This window comes from Paramacrobiotus metropolitanus, unplaced genomic scaffold (genome assembly GCF_019649055.1).
Source record: "Paramacrobiotus metropolitanus isolate TYO unplaced genomic scaffold, Prichtersi_v1.0 Parri_scaffold0000078, whole genome shotgun sequence".
NCBI classification, from domain to species: Eukaryota; Metazoa; Tardigrada; class Eutardigrada; order Parachela; family Macrobiotidae; genus Paramacrobiotus; species Paramacrobiotus metropolitanus.
In genome coordinates this window covers 1-23,000 of record NW_026570298.1, presented here as the reverse complement: position 1 = coordinate 23,000, position 23,000 = coordinate 1, and the positions used below count along the sequence as shown (strand labels likewise).

General features: G+C 43.9%; 1 protein-coding gene across 1 annotated transcript in view; it reads right to left on the bottom strand.

Annotated features, from left to right (window-relative positions):
- The window catches only part of LOC129595466 (uncharacterized), a 39,594-nt gene extending 20,702 nt beyond the window's left edge, over window positions 1-18,892 (bottom strand). Inside the window, exons 1-3 of the mRNA XM_055492488.1 lie at window positions 18,089-18,892; window positions 15,129-15,275; window positions 13,644-14,441 (exon numbers count right to left, since the gene is read on the bottom strand). Coding sequence (XP_055348463.1) covers window positions 13,686-14,441; window positions 15,129-15,275; window positions 18,089-18,622 — 1,437 coding nt within the window. The 5' untranslated portion in view covers window positions 18,623-18,892 and the 3' untranslated portion in view covers window positions 13,644-13,685. The remainder of the gene's footprint in view (window positions 1-13,643; window positions 14,442-15,128; window positions 15,276-18,088) is intronic.
- Window positions 18,893-23,000: the final 4,108 nt, after the last annotated feature.

Sequence of the window (23,000 nt, the reverse complement as noted above, 5' to 3'; positions counted from 1 at the left end):
TTTCAGAAAAGAAAATCCAGATAAGCCAGTGTTGAAATTTAAGCTATTTTTTAACAAAAAACTATTTTTATCTTCAAAGGTCACTCACCCAGTCATCCCAGTCACCAGTCGCAAGTATGGCATTGGTATCCTGACGATCCGCATCGGTGATAATGTACGGTGTCGATGGTGGAAGATTCCATGACCCTTCGTCGAAAATAGCATCAGTGTCCATACGATCAACATCCGTAAGCTGATAGTCGTCCATGATGAGCGTCCAAAAATAAGCTTCAACTGCAGGTCAGCCTCAGCGACACACGGCTTTTAAATAATTTTGATCGCTAGCGGTACTGGCGGTTGACCTAGTTTGTGTCTAGTCTCATTCAGCTGGACTGGCGATTGACCTAGTTCCTGTCTGGTCTCATGTGTTGAAACTGTCGATAACCGCCTACCATTCACGGCTATTGGTCGCCACACATGTTTGAACATGTACGCATTTTACCCCCTTTCTTTTGTTAATTTTTCCCCACCCCTTTCTCTTTATTGGTTGTTTTATGGCATTTAGTTTAACAAATAAAAATTGTATTCCACTCCAAGACACGAGTGCGACAAATAGGACAATGATACATACGCATAGAACAAGCATCGCAACAGGCTGCATGACCACAAGGTTGAAAAGCACACTTTATATCAGCATTCAAACAAACAGTACATTGCGGCTTCTCTGAAGTCTCTTTACGCTCAGCGTAGACGGCAGCCGCCGCGGTGGCCACTTGCTCCGATTTGGCAAAGGCTTTGGCGATGATTTCTTCCGCATATTGTAATCCTTTTTCCTGTTTCACGAAGCTGCAGTTGTACGACCTAACACCATGACGCGCGTGTTCCTCCCACGGAATATCCTCCACCTTCCAGTTTTCCAGATAAATGTTACAAGAAAAACACTGGACCCGATCCTTTAATCCAGTAAAAAAGAATCCCGCTTCGGCCATTTCTCGAGGGTGTTGCTTGTATGTCCAGTTGTAAAATGTAGCAAATCTTGCTTTAACATCAGCCATTGGGGTGTGTAACAAACATTCTACTCTGGGGCAATCGGTTGATTCCATGTCGTGTCGCAGTACAAGGTTTTCATCCCCTTCCCAGTCACGCGCAGTCCACGCACAATATGCACAACCGACTTCATCCGGAAACTGCTTAAAGAACAGTCCGGCAAGTACCAGCCTGGATGGAGCCGTCAAAGGCCATGGCCAACTGACAAAAGAACGAACACGGTTTTCAACAATTGTCATATCTGGTCGCGCCATTTTGAACGAATGATATTTATTACACGCTTCGCGAACGTTAAGTACTGTCGCCATCGCCAGTTGGTACTGCTGGTGAGTCATCACTCATCATTACATCTAGCACATTCTTTGTAAGCTGGGTGGATTCCGTTATTTCGCGTTACGTTGGGTTTAGCGAAGTGGCCACATATTTCTGAAATATTAAAAATCAATAATAATTTACTGATGAAAATTCTAAAAATAATGGAAATTATCTCTTTTATTGTAGGTTTATCCATGATTTATTAGTGATTTTATGAAATCGTTGTCTCTCAGTTTTGTGCTCATGCGGAAGAATTTATTGATAAATTTACACACAAATTTATCATTCACCTCTTTATGCTTGGTGAATGCTGACATCAGGTCTTTATAACAAAAACCGTAACACCGCAATAATACGAAAAACATGCAGTACTGCCCGCATACGGTGCTGTCAATGTTCTGTCTTGTAGTATTAGACATAATGAGGTAGTCATCAGCCATCCATTCTGCAATATCCGACGAATATTCCGCAGGGTTTCGACCATACGAATCAAACGCTTCTAGTATGTTTGGACGAACGCAGAAGAAAGCCACCCAGTGCTCCCCGGGATTCCCCGTTTTTTGTGTGTTTACTATATATGCTCATACGGATATTGTTTTTCTGGTATAGTTTCACTAGAAAAAACCCCAACAAAAATTTCGCGAACTTTGGGATCTGAAAGAAGGCAATTTTTAATTTCTAAATTATTCATGGTGCAAAATAAAAAAGTACCTGTCTATTATTGTTTATTTCGATAATATAATCGCAAACCAGCATTGCGATACATACAGCAGCTTCTGGTAATGGTTTGGAAAAACGCATGCTCATATTTAAATTACCTTGCCGTATGAGCGACAGAGCACCACGCCCTGTATGACCTCTCGTAAAATCAAAGCCATAAATACAAAATCCACCCAAATTATAATCAGATCTATCAAACGGCAGCTCACCAAAACCTTCGTGAAGGCGCTCCAGTGTATCAAAAAGACCTTCGTACGGCTCTAAACTTGCCCTGTTTTTCATAATCCATATTATACCCGCGAGTGGGAAATATTTGCCCGTCGATTTCTGCATGCAAATACGCCAAACTAAAATGATTGAAGACATACGGCGTTGAAGTATATTCCCCATTGAATGCCCTACTCGGTATCATAGCAAAGAACATAACCTTGGGAAATTGACCAATAACTAGATTGGGCCAAGTATGTTGCTGCTGTCCGGCAAACAGCGTGGTTTGCCGCATGGCATCACGTTCAATGTGGTACTTTGCATTTGTTGAAACTAACTGCTTAGTTAGAGCCCCTAGAAAATCGGGCGACGGCTCGTATTTTCTAATTTTTAAACGAGGGTTTTTGATGATTACTGATTTTGGTTTTGATAAATCGCTGTCCGTCATGAAGACTAGACTGTTTTTATTGCGCACCAATTTAATACTCAACTCGACACCCGGTATCAGGGGTTTGTCCTGTTGAAACAGATCGCAATGCAGCTTTCCAGATAATTGCAATGGGCGACAAGCTCGTAGCCGCATTCGTCTAAGTTCTGCTCCTTTGCTAAAGAAGATCTTTTCATTGTTAACTTTTGCCTCGTAATATGGATCTTGCTTCCACAGTAACGTATCCATGGCAAACCCAGACAGTTGTAATTGTGAAGCCTGCGCCTGCATGGTGTAGCCTAAAAGATTTTCAATGTACCCCCGCATATGGTACATGGAGCTGCTGTCAGAAATATTACGACCACCCAGAGTGACAATTACCTGTTCAAATAAACTATCGAGAATATTATTTACGGTTGTCAAGCAGGCATCATCCGTGGGCATATCCCCTTTAGAGTCAGTTGCATACAGATCACAAGAAAATCGGACATCTGCCAAACTAATAAGTTTAGTTTGACACGGAGCAATGGTAAAAACATAATCGTTGGATGTGTCCGACGGGGCTTGTGTTAGCCCGACATCATAATCGCGGGTATTCCACCTTTCGGTAAGAGTCGCAGGAAGATAAAATAAATGGCTCTCTAGGAGCATAGAAGGTTCGGAACCGCTTTCGATAAGAGCCATTACAGTTTGTCTTTAAGTGCGTCAATTGCAAGTTGTCGTTTTGTAAGGACTACTTTATGTCGTTTTCGGCCCTTAATACCCGATCCTTGCTGTTGTTTCAGTTTGTCACTAACATGTTCTACAGCTTTGTCGATTGCCGATTCCACTGCTTTATGTGCCATGTTTTTCATATGCGGTTGGGGTTTTGTTATTAAACTGCTTATATGGGCCCGGCTTTGCTGAAAATACCTTTAGCAAAACCGATAACTTTCCCCCAAAAGCCAGCACCGGTCATGGGGGCACCGCGGTATACCGGCATCCCAAACCCATGTGGCCGGCTGAAGGCTTGTAAATAACGATTTTCATCAAACTTGTGCTCTTGAAGTACCATTTTTTCAGCGTTTCTTGGGTCAAAAATGTAACTGTATTATCGTGGTACCGGGATGAAACGATACTTCCGTCCCTAAATTATCTGCGAGTTTTAATTCGATGGTCTGGAAGGTGTGTTTGGCAAGTGGCACATAATGCGGATTTTCGTAAATTAATGTAGTCTCGGTGTGAGAACTGGCGACGGTTGCGATTGTTCGCAGCAACGATACCGTTGCATCGCCGACGAACCCGTGCTCAATAATGTCGCAATAAAAATGCACAACACGACTCTGTTTGCGCGGTCGTAAGTGGTACGTTTGACCACCGGCATCGGCGTAAAAGTGCTCTTGCAATAGACCCAGCGCCCTCGTATACTCTGATCCCTGAAACGTGAGCTCGGCATCAGGATTTACCACCAGCTGTGCGGAGCTACCAGTCACGTCAATATGTCCAAAGATGGTGTCTTTGTCACGCAGTAGAAGGTTTATTTTCCGAATTAGTTGATTCTCGTCATTGTATGACTCTTTATTTTTAAATACCGACTTTGTCTCGGCGTAGTCGTGGTTTTAACTAGCACTGCCAAACCCTCAGTAAACCTGAGACGCATCGGTGGTAAAATAATTTCGGAAAAACCGTCTTCCCAGTTTCCATCAAGATCAATACCTTTGGCTAGCAAAGTTGTGAATTTTCCACAACGATTTGCGGGATAAATATTGTGAGATGCGGAAGACGGTAGTGTCATATAAAAACTCATTTTAGATCTTCTTTGTTTTCCCAAGAGTCGTAAGCGGTACCTTAACCGTACCAACGTATAAGATATTGCTGTTTTCCCTTGTACATTCTCTCCCTTAATATACGTGATATAGGATAAAACGGTCGCTCGGCCATAATAAATTTTGACAGTTCGCTGGCATAAAAATTTCCATCAATTTTCTCACCTCCTAGGTCCTCCAAAGCGTTAATGTAATGATCCTGTCGTTTTATAACTTGTACAATTTTAAAAATTTCTTCAGTGTAATTGGTTTCGTATCCCTTTTCGAACGTCTGCTTGCGTTTTGCTATACGCACGTGATCCCCAACCTGGAAAACAGGATGTTTTGCCTGTGGCTCTTCTATCTATCTTGACGTATAATGCGCGCTTCATCCACATCCACTTGACTGGGGGAAAAAAACCCTGTACTAGAGTGAACAGAATCATTATATGATTCTAAGATCTCAGGTAAAATATCGAGGTACTTGTAAGTATTTTTCTCTGTCATGTACACGTACAGACGTTCCTTAATTGTTCGGTTAAATCGCTCTACCATGGCACATTTAACATCGTCGTTCTTTGTTGTAAAAAGCCTGATATTGTGATCAGTAAAAAAGTTTTTCAGTTGTTTATTCACGAATTCTTTACCGTTATCGCTTTGATAGCGCAGTGGTCGATCAGATTCTTTATAAATATTACACAGAGCACGAATAATTTCTTCGGGTTTCTTGGATTTGACGGGCTCGGCCCAGCCGTAGCGAAAAAACAATCGACACAAATCAGTAAAGACTTAGCTTCTTTATTGTCATTCGCAAATTTTTGCATATCTGCCAAGTCAATTTGGTGCTGGTCACCAATATTAAATGAAAAAATCTTCCGACGTTTAAATTTTGACCGAAAAGGTTTATGTTGAGTATAAGCGTCTTTACTTTGCAAATACTCTTCCACCTGCTGACGAGAAAATCCATGATGTTGCGCTTCCCGGTACAAACGCTCGATGCCTCCCAGACTACCAGGATTAGAAGCATCTAAATAAATATCGTCCAGCGTTGCCATTATGCGTAGCTGAGCCAACCACCCTTCTGTGTCTTTTGCTTCTTTCTAAGAGCACCAGTAGATTTTGTGGTTTTACGCTTTAATAAGTCATAGCTCTTTTCAACGCCATTCTTGAGGGGGCGTGTTTCCGTTGCTTCTGTATACGTCAACGCTTTGGGTGTCGGAGCCGCTGGTAAAGCCTGTGAAGTTGATGGGGCGGGCAAAGCTTTTAAATTTTCCGGTACAGGTAAGGCCTGTGAAGTCGAAGCGGCCGGTAACTCCAAATGCGGTACCCTGGATGTAATCGCTTTTCTATCGGGAACCTTATACGGAGCCGCTTTTTTGCTGCGTGTAATTGACCCAGAGCTTCGCGGTGCAACTACAACGTCAATCCGGTCTGTAGGTAGCGACACGGGAAGTGGTTCAATTCGGGAGGTACATACTCTAATGAACCAGCATCAGGAAACTCAACGATGGGTGAGGATGGTAGCTTCTTTTTTGGTTTCGCCCTTTGGATACTGGCTTGGGGCGTGGACTTTTATACACATGTTTTACCAGTGTCTCTCTAGGTACGTACTGTGGTACGTATTGTACAATTGGTTCACGTTCGATATACTGCACAACGGGATCGCGCTCGATATACTGCACAATAGGTTCGCGTTCAATATATTGTATTGTGGGCTCACTTTGGATATATACCGGCTCACTTGGTAGATACTAAATAACCGGAGGTTCGGTCGCTTGTATTAGTCCATCAGTAAGAAGAGGCGCAGCTTGAGCACCATAGTTCCTTTGCGAAGGTACGTTTGGTTTGTGTTCGTTAAATTCAGATTTAATAACGCGTGGTTCATAGTCTGCAGAATTAGTCTGATACGCGGCACGAGCCAGCAAATCATGAGTCATGGCACTACGAATTTCTTCAGTCTTTTTCCATGATGTGGCTTTGGTCTTGCCGGGCGCAGAAAATTCGGACTCAGGTACAAGAACGTAGGTCTTCATTTTGTTATAAATGATGCAACCAGTGTTCCTAGAATTGGAAGTAGAGCAGCTAAGAATCCTCCTTTTTGCGCTAAAATTGTTCGCTTTTTAACGTGTGAAAGTTTTCTGTCGGCTAAAGGCTTAATTATCGGTGCAAAACGTCGTGCTCTGGCTAAATCAACTTTACTCAAAGCCGTTGGTTGCTTTACCAAATTTAAACAAGCTTCTTCAATTGCTAAAATTTGTTTTTTAGAAGCAACCTGCAAAAAATACTACGCTGTCGTGGATTCATAATTCCCAAAGCGCGTAGTATACTGAGAACGTCTTCTGGATTCATTTTCCCATGTATATTTTCCGGTAGTCAAATATGTTTGACTGTAGCCTTAGCTTGTCAGGTGTATCAGGACGGAGATTTATTACCAAATAACCAAAAGGCTCCTTTATAGCCTTTTTGTATGCATCACACAAATGCGGCATACCTAGATGGCGAGAAAGTAGTTTAATCTGTTGTACATCACGTACAGATTTAAATAAAATTAAGTATTGTGAGTTAAGAGTGATATCTCTCCTGCTTTTACCTTGTTTGTGCAAATTTTGCGATATAAAGATAACGGAAACATTTTTATGATGCACATCTCTAGTAAATATTGTCGAACACTTTGCGTTTTTTGATATTTCTTCCATGAGATCATCAAGAATAAGTAGCGTAGGCGTATTTCTATCAAAAAAAATTTCGTCTTCCAAGATTTTATCCATTCCTGGCAGCAGCTCGATGGACTTATCAAAATTACTGAATGCCTCTTGCCATGTACCGTACGCATATACTATACGTATGGGCGCGGGTGTGAAATTATTGGGAATACTCCGTAAAAGTTGCACCGTAAATGTCGATTTTCCGGACATAGTTGGACCAGAAATATAAAGCGAACAAGGAGTTTTAAATCTGAAATCAAAAGTCACCTTTTCCATTTTAAAAAACTCCGTTTTCAAACCGCTATTTGTATGCTTTATTTAGGAGAAATTTTTTTCAAGAAACTCCTGATTTCGACTTTGAAAAATTCCGTTATTGATTAAGATTCTGGAGTTTTCAGTTGAAGAATCTAGGAGTTTTATTATAAATTCAAAAACTTCTCGAATCTGCTCCGAAGAAGTACAACCAAGGACTACACAGCTACCGGTATGGAAAATATGAATGTTGGCGTACGAAAGCCTTAATTTTAGTGCTGGAAACAGCTCTGGTTCTAATAGACGTTGCACGGAAAAGTTTTTTGCTTTCTCGTAAAGCTTTACCAAGTTAACATTGTGTGTATGTTTGTACGTGCAAACGGTATTTGCGACACTGCTGTCCTTAATGTTTAACTCTATGCCTTGAGTATAAAGCATCATTTGATAACATTTTAGAAGTGAATACAACCCTGTAATACTTTTAGCACCGTTTATTATAGCCTTACCATTAGGAAACAATTGACAGAACGTTTTGTTTTGTAAACTTAAAGTGACAGCATTAAATCCTTTAACGGACTTTGTATTAAGTGGAAATGATTTCCAAACTTTCTCAAAACAAATCGCTTTGTCGAATTGGCCGGAAAGAACGACGTTACGGATATCCATGGCTACGAGCATTAATTGCGACAGTGTCAACTTGGAACCTTTATATACCTTTCAAGCTAAGACTGATAGAAGAAATGGCTTCTTAGCCTTTTTTTCACAACAAACAGAACAAGGTAAATGCTAAGCAAGATGTGCTAATAAAAATTGAAGCATCCATTCAGACAACAATATCCCGTCCCCAGTGCTCGATGTAGATTTCCTCCATGAGATTGATGAATCCCTGATATGGTAGTTGAATGGTGCGCCGAGGTTGAGAGAAACGAATCATGCGTCCGTATTTCGGGTGGATGCTGACAGTAACATCCACACAGCCCTGACCCGGCAGAGAAAACTTTTCAGGACTCTTGTCGATAATGGCCCGGTCCAGACAATCCTGCAGTGTCTCGTTTCTAATCATCCCCAACAAACAGTTGATATCGGCATACGCCAGGCAAACTCCTTTGTCCATGGCCTTCTTCAGCCCAGAACCGTCCGGTTTGGCATCGAACACTAAAAAGAAGCAAACATCCTTGGGGTTCCAAAACATACTAAAACACAGCGTTGATTTTGTAGATAGTAAAATCTTCATGCACCCCCAAAACTTCCAAAGCCCGTACTGAAGCCATTTTGATGTGAACAGGAGAGCGGTCGATATCAAACTAAATATTTTTTGAAATGTAGCTACGCTTGAAGACTTACGATGTCGAAATTCCACTGGCAAAAGAATTCGACTGGCGATGGAGCGCCAGTGACGTCATGGGCGCCGTATTTGGACAGTGTATCGATGTACTTCGTTTCTAAGCGGTAAAGCAAAGCCTCGTCCTGTGCAATTTTCCACACGTCACCATTCGTTTGGTCGTTGGCAAGCGAAACAATGGCCGAGGCGCATTCGTGATGGAATTCCAAGGGTGACGGATGAAAATTAAAGTTCTGAATGGATGCCAGTGAACGACGTAAATCATCCCACTTTAGAGCTCTCAATAAAGTAATTCCTTTTTTTGGGAATTCTCGCGCGACTATCAGAATTCGCATCGGTACTTGTAAAACGGTCGATTTGAATGACAATGACCCCGTTAACAGTTATGCGTTTCACCAATAAGCCATTGCCGAAATCTTTCGTGAACGAGGATTTGTTGTGACAACGATCGCCGTCAACAGAAACAGGTATGTTGTACGAATCATCACGCACAAAACTGTGAATCTGCAAAAATTCCGCGATTGAAAGTGACAAAGAGTTCTTGTAACAACGAAAGCCGATGATTTGAATTCCTCCAGAATCTAAAAACTTTAAATGGAACGATCCAGAAGAGTATTTCCGTTGCGCTGGAGTAAAGTTAATTCTGAAAGGTCAAAATCCATTCTGAAAGCGCAGTGCCGAAACACTAACTGTCGACAGCAACTATCTTGTGGAGAATTCGTAATAGCTGAAGAAAACGTGGTCATCGCCAGTTTGGATTATCGATTGTCAAATGAGAGAGAACGAGACAGAATCTAGGTCAGCGACAGTTTGGATTACCCATTGTCAAATGAGAGAGAATGTGGGAGAGCGCCAGTTTGGATTAGCTAAGGAACAAAGAATCAAGGTCAGCGCCAGTTTGGATTACTCATTGTCAAATGAGAGAGAATAAGACAGGATGCGGGTCAGCGCCAGTTTGGATTAGCTAAGGAACAAAGAATCTAGGTCAGCGCCAGTTTGGATTACTCATTGTCAAATGAGAGAGAATGTGGGTCAGCGCCAGTTTGATTTCTGAAAACGACGTGGTCTTTCTTAGCTGGCTGGAATAGGAATTCATTCGCAATTCTGAAAGCCATGGATCAGTACAAAGGTTGTTTATTAGGCGCTTTGATTGGAGAATGCATCGGAACACCCCTGAGACGCCCTACCTCCTGCCACATGAACTTGGCAGGAGTGCGGAGCAAGGTCTCGACTTACTGGGAGAAATTCTTAATAACGCACGCTTACGCCAGGTCTCTACTGGATACCGGCTTCTTTTCTTTGGAGAATGCCGCACGACAACGTAGCCAAACCTTTTACCACAACTACACTAAACGCCAAGCTTTTGGTGAACTGACCACCATTATTGCCAGTTGGAAACATTCTCCCCAAAAGACTGGACCGCTGCGGCTACGACAGTCCGTAACCGGGGCACAGAGTGTAACGCTGCCACTTGGATAACAGCGTTTCCCTTGTACTTCTACAATCGTACGGAGCAGATGAGTTTCTCTGTAGACCGTGTAGCCCGACTCACCCACTCTTCCAATGATGCCGCCGCTGGGGCACAGTTGCAGGCCTACGCCGTCAGTCTGGTTCTAAAGAATAAGAAGATGAAGGAGCTTGAGTTTCTCTCCGCACTTGTTGAATACAGCAATAAATCTCTCCCCGATTCTGTACGTCAGAAATTTTATGCACGTATGATGATGGTGCTGGACTAGGCGCAACGCGCTGAACCGAATGAGAAATTGTTCAAAGCCATTGGCAATGGCACCAGCCCTTTGGACGCAGTTCCCGTTGCCATTTACTGTGCTGCTATTGGTCGCCGCAGCGATTGCCCTTTTGAAGCCACCCTTCATGCGGCAATGTTGACCGTAGGATGCACCGATGCCATTGGGACCATGGCTTGTGCCGTTGCAGGAGCCTGGTCCGGATTCTCAGGTACCTGACGAAATGGTGCGCATCTGGGACGGCCAGGAGCAGGTGTATACCATAGCCGAAGAACTGTACAAGTACGTTTCCACACTGCACGACCCCAACGGACCACTCAGTACTTTTGAAAATTGGCCACACCTCCTGCCTTCTGCCGGCGCCATGGCGAAGATCGGACTGTACTACACCGGATCTGATGATACAGTTGAATGTCATTTCTGTCGGTTTACAATGAGCAACTGGACACCGGGAGATCCATACAATGACCATCAGAAATTTAACCGAAATTGTATTTTTGTCGAAGATTGTACTGCTACTCCTGCGTATGTTCGTGCGGTCTGATTTGTTTTACTTTGTTCGTTGTCATTCGGTGAAAACAAAATAAAAGAGGGTGGGGAAAAATAAACAAAAGAAAGGGGTAAAGTACGGTTCGGCCGGTCTCGGTTCGGTTCTGGGCGGTTCGGTTCTGGGCGGTTCGGTTCTGATCGGTTCGGTTCCGATCAGAGAAGGGGGCGTGTCTGACCAATTACAGAAGGGTGGAGTCAGCCAATCAGAGAAGCAGCCAGACTGCTGCACTTTTTTTGAAAATGCTGCTATCCCTATTGCCTTACTACTGACAAAAACAAAGAGATTAATGCCGTGCTTACTATGGCCGAGCGAAAATACCGCTTCGGAGAAGAGACACCGGCACAATTTTACGATATCACGATGAACAATAAACCACGAGTCCGAAACATCGCCGACGAGATAGCACTTCACTACTTGAAGGAGAACATCCTCGAACCCAGACTACGGGAAGCCCTGAAACAGCCCGACGGACATTAGGATTCTAGGTGATATTGCAAACGATCGGGCGACGACGTCGATCCGTGCGACATGGCATCGCGGCCCAGTTTCGGATACCAGCCCGAGATGGCACCTCCCGGCTATCCCGGAGGAGAGCTGCCCAACCCGGTCCAACCGGTGTGTGCTGGAATTTTTCGGACAACTGGTTAGCGCGATATATCAGCTGGCCGTTATGGCGCAGCTTCCCGACATAACGGTTCAAAAACCCGTCAATACGGGAAAACAGTTTGCCTTGACCGGATTACAGCCCGGCCCGGCACAGCGGCCAGCTGTTGGGGAACAGTGATCGGCCGCGGTTGCGGAACAACTCGACGATGTAGCCCGCCGACCCGAACGGACAGTGCGGCAACCGGAAAACGTACCACGCCGACTAGCACAGACGCTGCGGCAACCACTTCCAATGCAAATGCGGGATCGGTCACAGGATCAACAGGATCGATAGGAAAGCTGTCGCAACCGGATAACGACAGTCATAGCCACGTCGACCGATATCAAGGAAGACCGTCGCCGCCGATATAGGCGGGCCCGACCTTGGCAAGACGTAGGGGAATTGCAGTCGAAGGGAGTGACCAAAGAGCGATCGCGCCGCCGACACGACCTGACTAGCCATAAAAGGGAGGTGAGGAGAGAGAAGAGGTGTAGAGCAGAAAGCGTGTCGTGGGACCATGACCGCGGGCACGTTAGGCGTGCTGTTCGTCGTAACAATTGGTGGGACGGCCGACCCGACGCCGATGTAGAGCACCGGCTCGGTCGGAAGGATGAGGGAAGCGAGCGGGCCGGCATTGACAGGAATCGGCAAAACATCATCAAATCGCAGATGGTCGGGCGAGCGCTGCTGCTGCTGACTACCAGTCGGACATGGATTTTTTTATGTTTGATAGTGACATGCTGAAAGCGGACGGATCAACCCGCTTCCCCAGTTGCACCGACAACAAGAAGGCATCGATACCGACGAGGATGCTGAATCCATATTCGAGGTGAGCGGGGCTTTCAGCGATAATGCGGCGGACTGGGACCAGGAACCAACGGCGGCCGAAAAGGAGGAAGGCTGGCCGTAGAAGTTTGGTTGACCAAGTTCTTGACAAAATTCGGCAGTAGGAAGAAGGACAAGAACGCCTTGGCGGAGGCCACAGACCTTTCGTTGAATGCACTTCAGGGCGTACATACACTCAGTGCAAGCCGTCCGCTCGCGACTTGATCCATGCACAACCTTCTGTCCCAGTTGTAAAAGAACCTTCCCAAGAATGCGCTTTTACGAATTCCAGCGAGAAAAGTCAAAGTCGGCTTACGGCAACAGCTCAAATCTAGTAGAAAATGTAGCTCTAGATGGCCGTGCCCTTTACGCATTACTGTGGCGAATTAGCTGCGACCATAGTGCGGCAAAATAGCAAAAGGCTGTTTGAACGCAGTGTGCGGCAAATTAGCAAATGGCTATTTTGCCTACCGTACTGCGGCAAAATAGCTAAAGGCTATTTTAACGCAGTGTGCGGCAAAATAGCAAAGGCTATTATGACACACTGTAGAAAACTGCGGCAAAATAGCCTTAGCCTTCTATGTGGATATGTCTCATATTATGGTCGCTTTAAGTATGCGGTTTCATAATTCGGTCATCGGTCACTTACACCACCCCCCCAAACGGTGCGCTACATGAATAAAGGTTTTACTTTGAAAACTATTTGTTTCTGATATTTTTGTTTGTCCGAAAATTCTGACAGCAGAACTTGACCGAAATATGAAACCGTATACTAGTGAGTATGCGGTATCCGCCGTAAACCGTAAAACGGGCACCGGTTTTAATCAAAAGTACAGAGTTAGACAGAGCGTGTGTCTAACGAATTTCTGTCTGCTCCCTTGATTAAATGCGTTTTACGGCGCCCGGTTGCTTCCCCAGGCGGACATCGCAGGCTCACTACTTAAAGTGACCGAAATTTGAGATACATCCAAGTACACTAATAAATAACTTGCAAAACCATAAGTATTCGTGTTTCCTAGCAAAAAAATCTACCAAATGTCGAGGCAATACAAAATCCTAACCAAATGTGTGCGAGTCGTCTATCTTAACGGATACTCACGTAAATAGCATTCCAGCGAAACATTCCTGGTCCTGTGCGAATTCACTGAGCAATTTCTCCCAAATTTATCGCATCTCGGGACAAATGCGCTTCATAAATATCCCAGAACTGTGCCTCAATATCTCCGGGATCCAGAAGCTTAATCCTCGCTTGCGGAATAGATGCCTCCATCCAGCTTGTACAAAAGAATAAACAATCATACATCATCAGTTCACCGCAGAACGGTGTCAAATTGTCGAAGGCCACCGTGATGGGCCGGATCCACGCCCCGACTACCAGACTGTGCTGTGCCGTTGTATACAGTTCCCAATCGATACCCACATCGTGTAAGATGAGCTGTTTAATGTGGACATGTCGCAGCATCCAGCCAAGCACCGTCAAGACATTCTCCACGGCTTCGCTCATCACGTGCTCTACAATCAGCCGTTGCGTCTCACTGCTGACGCACTTGGATACACCATTTACAGCGCCGCACACTCTCTTCGTTTCCGGTGGGACCAGGGGGTTCGTCGCAAAGGAAATACGAACGGTTTTACCGCTGCCCGGGCCAGTCAAGATGCTATTCCACAAAGAACACACGCGGCGTAGTTTCTCGCGGCTGATGGTGTCCAGTGAGTCGAAGGTCTCGCGCAAGAGATGCATTGCCGTGGGAATCACGCCGCCCGTATGCGGCTGTGCATCGTCATCTCCGGGATGTTGCCGCTTCTTCCCGATGTCCGAGGACGGCAGGCCTAAGTCGGCTCGTTTTTCGGCCTCTGATTTACGAATGGCTTCGCGAATCGCTTCGTAATTGTTTTTCTGCGGAAAATTAGAAAAATAAACGTTGGTAAAGAAATAAGCGGGCGAGAAAAGTTAAAAAGAAAATAAAAAAATCAAATTTAAAAAAATTAAGCAGCGAGTGCTCTAAGAAAACGCAAAAACGAAACCTGCGAAAACCGTTCAGTGCTAGCAATTATGAAGGTAAATTAAGAAGGTCAATTCGTCTAGCAATTATGAAAGGAAATGCCGCAGCTGTTTTGGGCATTTTGCCAGGAAAAATAAATTTGCTGGCGGCAAAGCTTTTGCCTGTTTCTTTCAGTCTTTACGTGTTACGTGTACTGTAGTTTTGTTAACCCATCGTGAATCTACGAAACCATATTACCAATAAAAATTAAATTCATTTTTACGTAATTTGTACGGATTCATCTTAAGTTACCCTCAAGATATTGGCTGTGCTTATGCATGTTTATATATATATGTACGAGTACGGCTGATACTCTCATATCCTGAATGTATCCCATGTGTGTCGCATGTTTCGCAGATCCCTGTTTTTAAAGGAGGCGCTGCTTCGCGGCAAGGCACAGTAAATATTATTAAAAAAGAAAGGGGAAAGAAAAGGGCTGAGTGACTGCCATCGCTCCACCTTTGCACTTCGTAAAGTAGCTCACTGCATTTTCTCCTCAAAACATTATTTGCACACCACTTATTCGCAGATGCGGTACGTACCACTATCTCCGTCAATGGCTGCTCATCACTTCGCTGGAAAAACATCAAGCTCCGGCCGGTAATCGACACAACATGCACGCGCTGTGTCTTCTGGATGATTAGCCCATAGCGATCGACGAACCCGGGTGGCACGGTCGACTCATGATCCTTCGGCAGCCGGCAGGCAGGGTGTAAAAGGTGGCAGTGGCACCTGCCACTGGCAGTTGCCACCGGCAATGGCACGTGCCATTTTGCGACTGGCAAGGGGTAAAACATGGCAATTTTCGAAAACGCAGAAATAATCAACTAGAAATCAATCTGCCATTAAAAAAAGATTTATATAGCAAAATCAATTTCTTTAAAATTGATCTTTCTACACTCAGCGGCCAGCTTACGACCTCTATCGCGCCTACCAACGCAACGAGCGCTACAATGCCGCAAAATAAATTTGTGGGTAGCGCACACATGTCTTAAATTTTTGAATTTCTTACATTTTTTATGTTTTCTTATGTTTGTTAGGTGTTTTATTTTTTTATGTTTTATTAGGTTTCATGTTTTCTTGTGTTTTTGGTTTTCCGTACTCTGTAACACGGTCGGTCGGTTTTCTGTAATTTTTAATTTTAAACGGTCGTCTTCTTGGTTTCTTTGATTTTATTTGGTTCTCTCAGACGGAAAAGCAAACTGTAGTTCGACAAAACAATTTTTCGAACACATCGGGCAACAAAATTGTGGAAACGCAAATAGCGGCGAATTGTCGGTCAGTATTCTGTCGGTCTGCGGGTTGGGTTATTCATTGATATGTCGTCGTACAAAAAGTCGGGAGGCAATACAGAATCAAACGGCCCGCGCTCAGACTCTGAATCTGACTGCTCAAAGTCTTACTCTGACTGTCCAAAGTCAGATTCTGACAACTCAAACTCTGGCTCTTAAAGTATGGCTCTGACCGCAGCACTCGAACCACTAAAACTTGACCACCAATAAAATAGATTCTAAGGTTTCTTCGGTTTACAGTGTGTTTCTTACGTTCTTAAGTTTCTTAGGTTGTTGTGTACTGCACCTTTAATAAGTATTGTAGCCGTAGAATCATGTTCTACAGATTGTCATTGGTAACAACTCAACCGGAAACAGATGTACCGCCTATCTCAGTAGAATTGTGAATCCATGTTATCGGTTGTGAAGAATTCTGAGATGTTCTGACTTTTCTGGATGTGAAATCAGTAGACGTGCTCACGCTGCCTCGACCGGCAGACGGTTGACTTTTCCACATGTTCTTGCTCTTGCCCTTGCCCTTGCACTTGCTCTGATTTTGATTAAACTGATGATGATGTTCCTGAATTCGCGCGTTACGTAAGATTGTGATTTACTTAAGATCTGGGTAATTACCGACGAACCATCGAACCTCGTTTTATCGTGGTACGGGTGGATTAACCCAACCCACTAGGGGCAGCTTAGAAGTTGCCATTGCAGTATCATGATACGAGTACAAACTATGTACCAAAACGAAACAGCATTTATAACAGAAACACTTCTTCTATGCTGTCTTGATCGGGGATCGTTAGGTTGTTAGGTCATCCTTAAGTTGTTAGGTCATTCTTAGGTTTCTTAGGTTTAGAATAAATTTCTTAGGTTCTTCGGTCGTATTGTAATTCTTTGGTTATACCAACGTGACTAAGGTCACTAACGTTATTTTAGTTTTCTTAGGATTTCAAAAAACATCCCGACAATCCGAAAAATAACCCAAGAATCACGTAAGTAACCTAAGAGACCAAGAAATCCTAAGAAACCAAAGAATAGCTCAAGAAACTTAAGAATAACCTAAGAAGCCTAAGAAGCCCAAGAAAATTAAGATACTTAATACTAACCTAAGAAACTTAAGAATAACCTAAAAAACCTAAGAAGCCTAAGAATAACCTAAGAAAACTGAAAGACCTAAGAATAACCTAAGAAACCAAAGAATAACTTAAAAAATCTGAGAACCTAAGATCACTTAAGGGAAGTTGTCCGGTACATGGTGCCAAATTCGTGTACGTGCACGAAAACTTTCACTTTCGCGCACTCCCAAACACATTTTTCTTTCGGTTTATGACATTCTGTAGCCACAAGATTTGTATACACTGTGAAAACCGTTTGTGCGCAACATCCGGTTCGGGAGTTACGGCTGTTAGAAAATTCAAAAGTTTAAATGCATTCAGGTGTGCCAAAGTCTCGTTATGGACCGATCTTCCTCAAATTTTGCACGTAAATGCACATAACCACGAAGAACGTTTTACACCGATCCACTGTTCTCGCATGTTTTCAAATTTTGAAATGAATTTCAAAAAATTTTAAAATTCATTTTAAAATTTGAAAAAAATCATGGAAGTATGGATCGGTGTAAAACGATCTTCATGGACTTGCGCATTTACCTGCAAAATTGATGGAGATCAGTCCATAACGAGACTTGCACCTGAATGCATTTAACCAATTTTCTGACAACCATAACTCCCGAACCGGCAAACGGTTTTCACGCCAGTGTATAAATCTTCTGACTACAGAATGTCATAAACCGAAAAAAATGTGTTTGGAGTGCGAAAGTTTTCGTGCATGTTTACTCCTTAAGAATAAACTAAGAACCTAAGAAATTTAAAATATTAAGAAACTTTTGTGCTACATAAATATTTAGCGCTCATTCCTTTGGTAGGCGGGTATAGAGCGTTGGCTAATGGCTGGCCACAGAGTAGAAAACGATTATTTAACAGTAATGTGATAACCGTTTCTTTCACATATATCTTTAGTGTATAGGGTAATGGCGTTTTATGAAACAAAAAACTACATAGAAATCGATTCCGTTTTATCATTCACTTTTCTGGGTGGCAGGCAAATTTTTAATTATTTCTGCACTTTGAGAAATTGCCATGTTTTACCGCTTGCCAGTCGCGAAATGCCACATGCCACTGCCGGTGGCAACTGCCACTGGCAGGTGCCACTGCCACCTCTTACACCCTGCCCAGCCGGCACTCTCTCAACACGAACGCGTTCGGCTGCAGCGCTCGTTTGGCCAAGAGTTTCTTGGAAAGCGGAAAACGCACTTGGTAGAGGGAAAACAGTTCAGCTTGTTGCAGTTCGCCATCCTGCTGCAACTGAACGATGATAAGACCGATTTTGTCCGGATGAAAGAACATGGCCGGACTGAGCAGTCGGCCGGGATACCACAGCCATGCAGCATCCGGATGCGAGCGATACAGCACTTCCACGCTATGATTCGCCGCCGATTCCTCACTCTCCTCCAGTTCTGCATACTTCTTCTTGAAATTCGTGGAAGATGGGGCGACGGCAGAGTGGAAGATTTTGTCGCAGCTGACAAACTGCGCTCGCTGTCCGCTGCAGTCGAAATCCACGATCAGTCCGTCCTCCGCCACGTCGACCACTTCGCCGTGCTGGAAGAGCCCGTTTTCCGTCAACACGTCGACCGAATTCCACTGGTACACGCGGCGAAGGTTCTTATCGTTTTCTGAGTCTTCTCCATACACAAGCATTTTCAGGCTTTCAGATAATATAAACTGATAATAATAAACACGTCAAAATTTCACTGACTTTCTTGGCAGATCGTGATGGACTGAGTTCAGAGAGGCGAATTTAGAATGAAAGCGATTTGAACTAATCATGTATTTGCAGAAATCTTAAGGACGGCCTTCAAACTTTTCCACTATGGTGACTGACAGTAAACAGTAAACACATAATGGATGGATGCAAATATTTGCCAAATAATAATGGATGCAAATACTTACTTGCATTACTAAGTTACTTTAATAATGGATGCAACTACTTGCCAGCTTGGCTCAGCTTGCTCGCAGTCAAAAAGTATGTGCAACTTTCGGATCGTGTATCTGCGTATGCTGCGTCCATCAACTGCCTTCGAAGAGCGGTGGGTAACTGTGCTGGCCAACCACCGTATTTTCATATATAAAGCCGACTACCTAATGGTAAGTGTACTCGTACCTAGTGTAGTGTTCTTGTGTACAGATAAGTACCTAACGTAAGAAACAAGAAGCAAATGACATCTTTTGGAATTGTAATATCATAATTATTATTATTGTAACCAACCACATATTGTAGCATATCTATATAGCATATTGTAACACAGCACTACATAATCAACTATAGTTGGTTATGTAGTGCTGTGTTACAATATGCTATATAGATATGCTACAAATACAATATACTGTACATACATATTGTAGCACATAGCATGTTGTAACCAACTACGTACTTAACTTTATGCTTTATGGGATTAACCAGCTGTTCGGGGTTGAACCGAATGGCTAAAATCAGACGAAAACGGATGTGGAAAAACCAGGGGTAAAAATGAAGTGATTTTTTTGGCATACAGTTTCGTAGCGGATTAGCAAACTCCCAGTCTCCTAGTTTGCGGTATAGTGCCGGCTCAGATCTTTGGACAGACTGTGTGCATACTTCTCGCAATGACACCGAAGATAAGCGTTTGGTGGAGCCTTACCTAGTTCCACTATTTGACTATTTCCCCCACGGTTTTCTGTATCACCTCACAAAGTTGTGAGATTTTCTAAAGGTAACATGTTTAACCGTGTTCCCATTAAGTTACCGTACTGTTTTCACGCAGTTTATATGCATATGTTGCACTGCATCGTCCTTCACGGCAACAATCATGAACGGCCACGGCCAGCGTCCCACGTTCTATCTTTATTCAAACAAGCACCGGCATGGATGTCACGATGTGTAAAGGTCTGCACTCCAAAGCAGTCTCCCCATTTCAAACTGCTTTACCCAATTAAATATACAGTACTTTTAGCAGCACATGTGCATTACCTGCGCTTTCTGTAGTTTAGACTAATCGTAAGTTACGTACTCATCAGTAATCGGCAGTGCGGCACAAAAGCAAACCCGTGGAGGCATAACTCTGCACCAATGCTTCCTAATTAACAAACAAATTATGATGCCTGATTACGTTAAGTACTTGCATTGTTAGGGCTTTATGCACGGAATTCGGACTTTATAATAATACTCTTACTAGTTTGACTTTTTTGCATTACCAGTACATGCACTTGTGTACGGGTACAGTAACTTATCACGGGCAGTAACAGTAAAAGGTACACAAAACTGAGTAAAAAATGGCCTGAATGTGCACTGTAGCAAAGATCCTCGAGATTGTTCCTCTAAACGGTATATCTACAGGTATATTTTCTCTTTTACGCTAACGCGCCGTGTTGGCACGTGTTGAATTAGAGTACCGACAAAACAAACACTGACAAAACAAAACCGAGCATGGACAAGCAACAAGCAAGCTCTGATTCCCGCTTTTAGCAGCAGATGTCAGACGTCACATTTTTTCGTGTTTGCATTGGTAGTTATTCGTGCGCGACTGGAAAATGTGATAACATTTTTGACTTTTCTATTTTTACTTTCTTTCTACTCATGTATTGCATTAACAAGGTTATATTGTGCATTTTTATGTTTTAGTCGGTAAGTAGCGTTCAGTATAATCGGCATTCTAAAACCATGGAAAATCTGTAGTCAACTGTAAAACTGCGCAAGCCTTTCTGATATTGCTGTATGGGAACGGGCTTCAACGGGTTTCAAATGTTGACCTGGTGCCTCAGAAGATAATGCAAGCAAAGCGACGCCGACGTGACTACTATCCTCCTTGCGCAGAATACAGAATCTGATGACAGATGGCAATACCTTACCACCCTATGACGGCGACCGAATGGGAATTGAGAAACTCCTTGACTCATACGTAGTAATACGTAGTAATGCAAGACTGTACCGGAACGTGTTTGAGCGTGTCAGGACATGATTGCCAAAACGTGATTTCGGGTTTTTCCTTTTGTACGGTGGAACTCTCGAACTCTTGAATTTTCTGATTCCCTTCGCCTTCGCCAACCACGGCCTTTGTTTTCGTTAAATTAATAACTGTACAGGAGCAGTAGCGGCTTGCTGCTAAGTAATTCTCTTGTTTACAATGCTTCTTTACGGAGAAAAATTCTTAGCCACTGATCCTGTGTACCAGTGGAACTCTGTGGATGTGCTGACGGAGAGCGGACTCTTCCAGCACGGCGAAGTGATCGACGCGGCAGAGAACGGGCTGATCGTGGATTTCCACTGCAACGGACAGCGAGCGCAGTTAGTCGACTTCGACAAAATCTTCCACGCCGTAGCTGCTCCGCATTCCCGACCGTACGTTGACTGGTACGACGAACGGCGAAGGAGTCCCGCCGTGAAGGAGAACATTAGCGTGCAAGTGTTGTGTCGCGAGCGTCCGGACGCTGCCTGGCTGTGGTACCCGGGTCGGCTTCTTCGTAAAGCGATCTACTCTGCCCTCAACGACAGCGGCCTTTTCGTCGTTCAAGTAGAGCAGGATGGCTGGCAGCAGGCGGAACTGTTTCCCGGCGACCAGATTCGTTTGCCGCCGTCCAAGAAGCATCTGGACAAACAAACGCGGAGGTCGAACTATTTCGTGCGCAGAGAGTGTCGTTTGCCGAAGCATTATTGGTCGACCGTCACGCCCACAATCGCTGATCGCTTCCGAAACGAAATCGAGGGGGAGTACTATGTGCGTATTGTGTCTGTTTACAGTCAGATGTTCAAGTACCTGCAGCGGCGTCCTGATCATCCACTGAAGGAAAACGACTTGGTGCGTGCATATAATTTCTTTGACGTTTAATTTAATTTTCGAAGTGGCTATTTTGCCGCAGTGTTTGCGGCTAAATAGCCAGTTGGCTATTTTGCCGCACAAAGGTGGGCGAAATAGCTTGTTGGCTATTTTACCGCACACTGCGTTAAAATAGCTGCTCAGCTATTTTGCCGCACCATGGTCGGCAAAATAGTCAGTTGGCTATTTTGCCACACCATTACTGCAGCCTGTCTCGCCGCGCACTTTTAATTAGCTCTGTACGGTAAATTGCCAGAAGTTCTGTAAAACAGCGTTACTTACTTCAAACAGAACCTTACAGAGCGTTACAGAGCAACGAGACACTCCAACTCAAAATCGAGGCTATGTATGAGTGGCTTCGCCTTCCGCCTTCTCCTCCGCCTGTGCCTTTTGAGCGGTACGCATTCGCCTTCGCGGCTTCGCCCTCCAAAAGATGCACTTTTCATTGGTCCTCTTATGTAATTCTTAAGTTACTTGAGCTGTATTCCATTTTCCGAGGGAATATTGTTGTTTTTCTTATGTTTATGTTTTCCTAGCCGTTAATCGAATTAAAACTTATTTTCAAAGCAACCATGCGTCGACGGTTTTAGTCCGGCTTTCAGTACGTACTGTTATCGGCAGCACAACATAGAGGCTAACGATGGGCAAGTACATTGTTAACAATATCACAGCAAAGCTGCCAAGAGAAACAACATCGGGCACTAATTATTCCCGACCAGCCAATCTAAATGCTAAAAAAACATCCTCGTTGTCTCTCATGTCATTAAAAGTACCGAGGACAGACACTGCACTTACTCGTTGTATCTCAGTACTGAATCTCTGGCGCAAAAACTCCCCCGACCGTGGGTTACCGCTACATTCATAAATCTTCCTCGATAACTCAGCTTGAAAATTTCTTTGTTAGCGGCTAACGATTGTAAACAGCTATATTGAGAAATCAATAAACTGGAGCAACCAAGCAGCACGAAAATGCCAATCTGGAGCGTTCTGCACCGAACCTGGTGGCTGTAGCGCTGTATTTTATGGTTTCACCAGAGCAAAACCCGTAGGCTCACCTGTAGCCTGCTGGCTACATACAATCTGACCAAAACAAACAAAACTACAATAAAGCATCCGCTTTCCGAAGTTCAGCTATTCGTCACTCTGTGAGTCAAATACCGCAAAAGAATTATCCATCAATCATTATGGGCAACCGTAAGCGTAATGACTTTACTTTAGAGAAAATG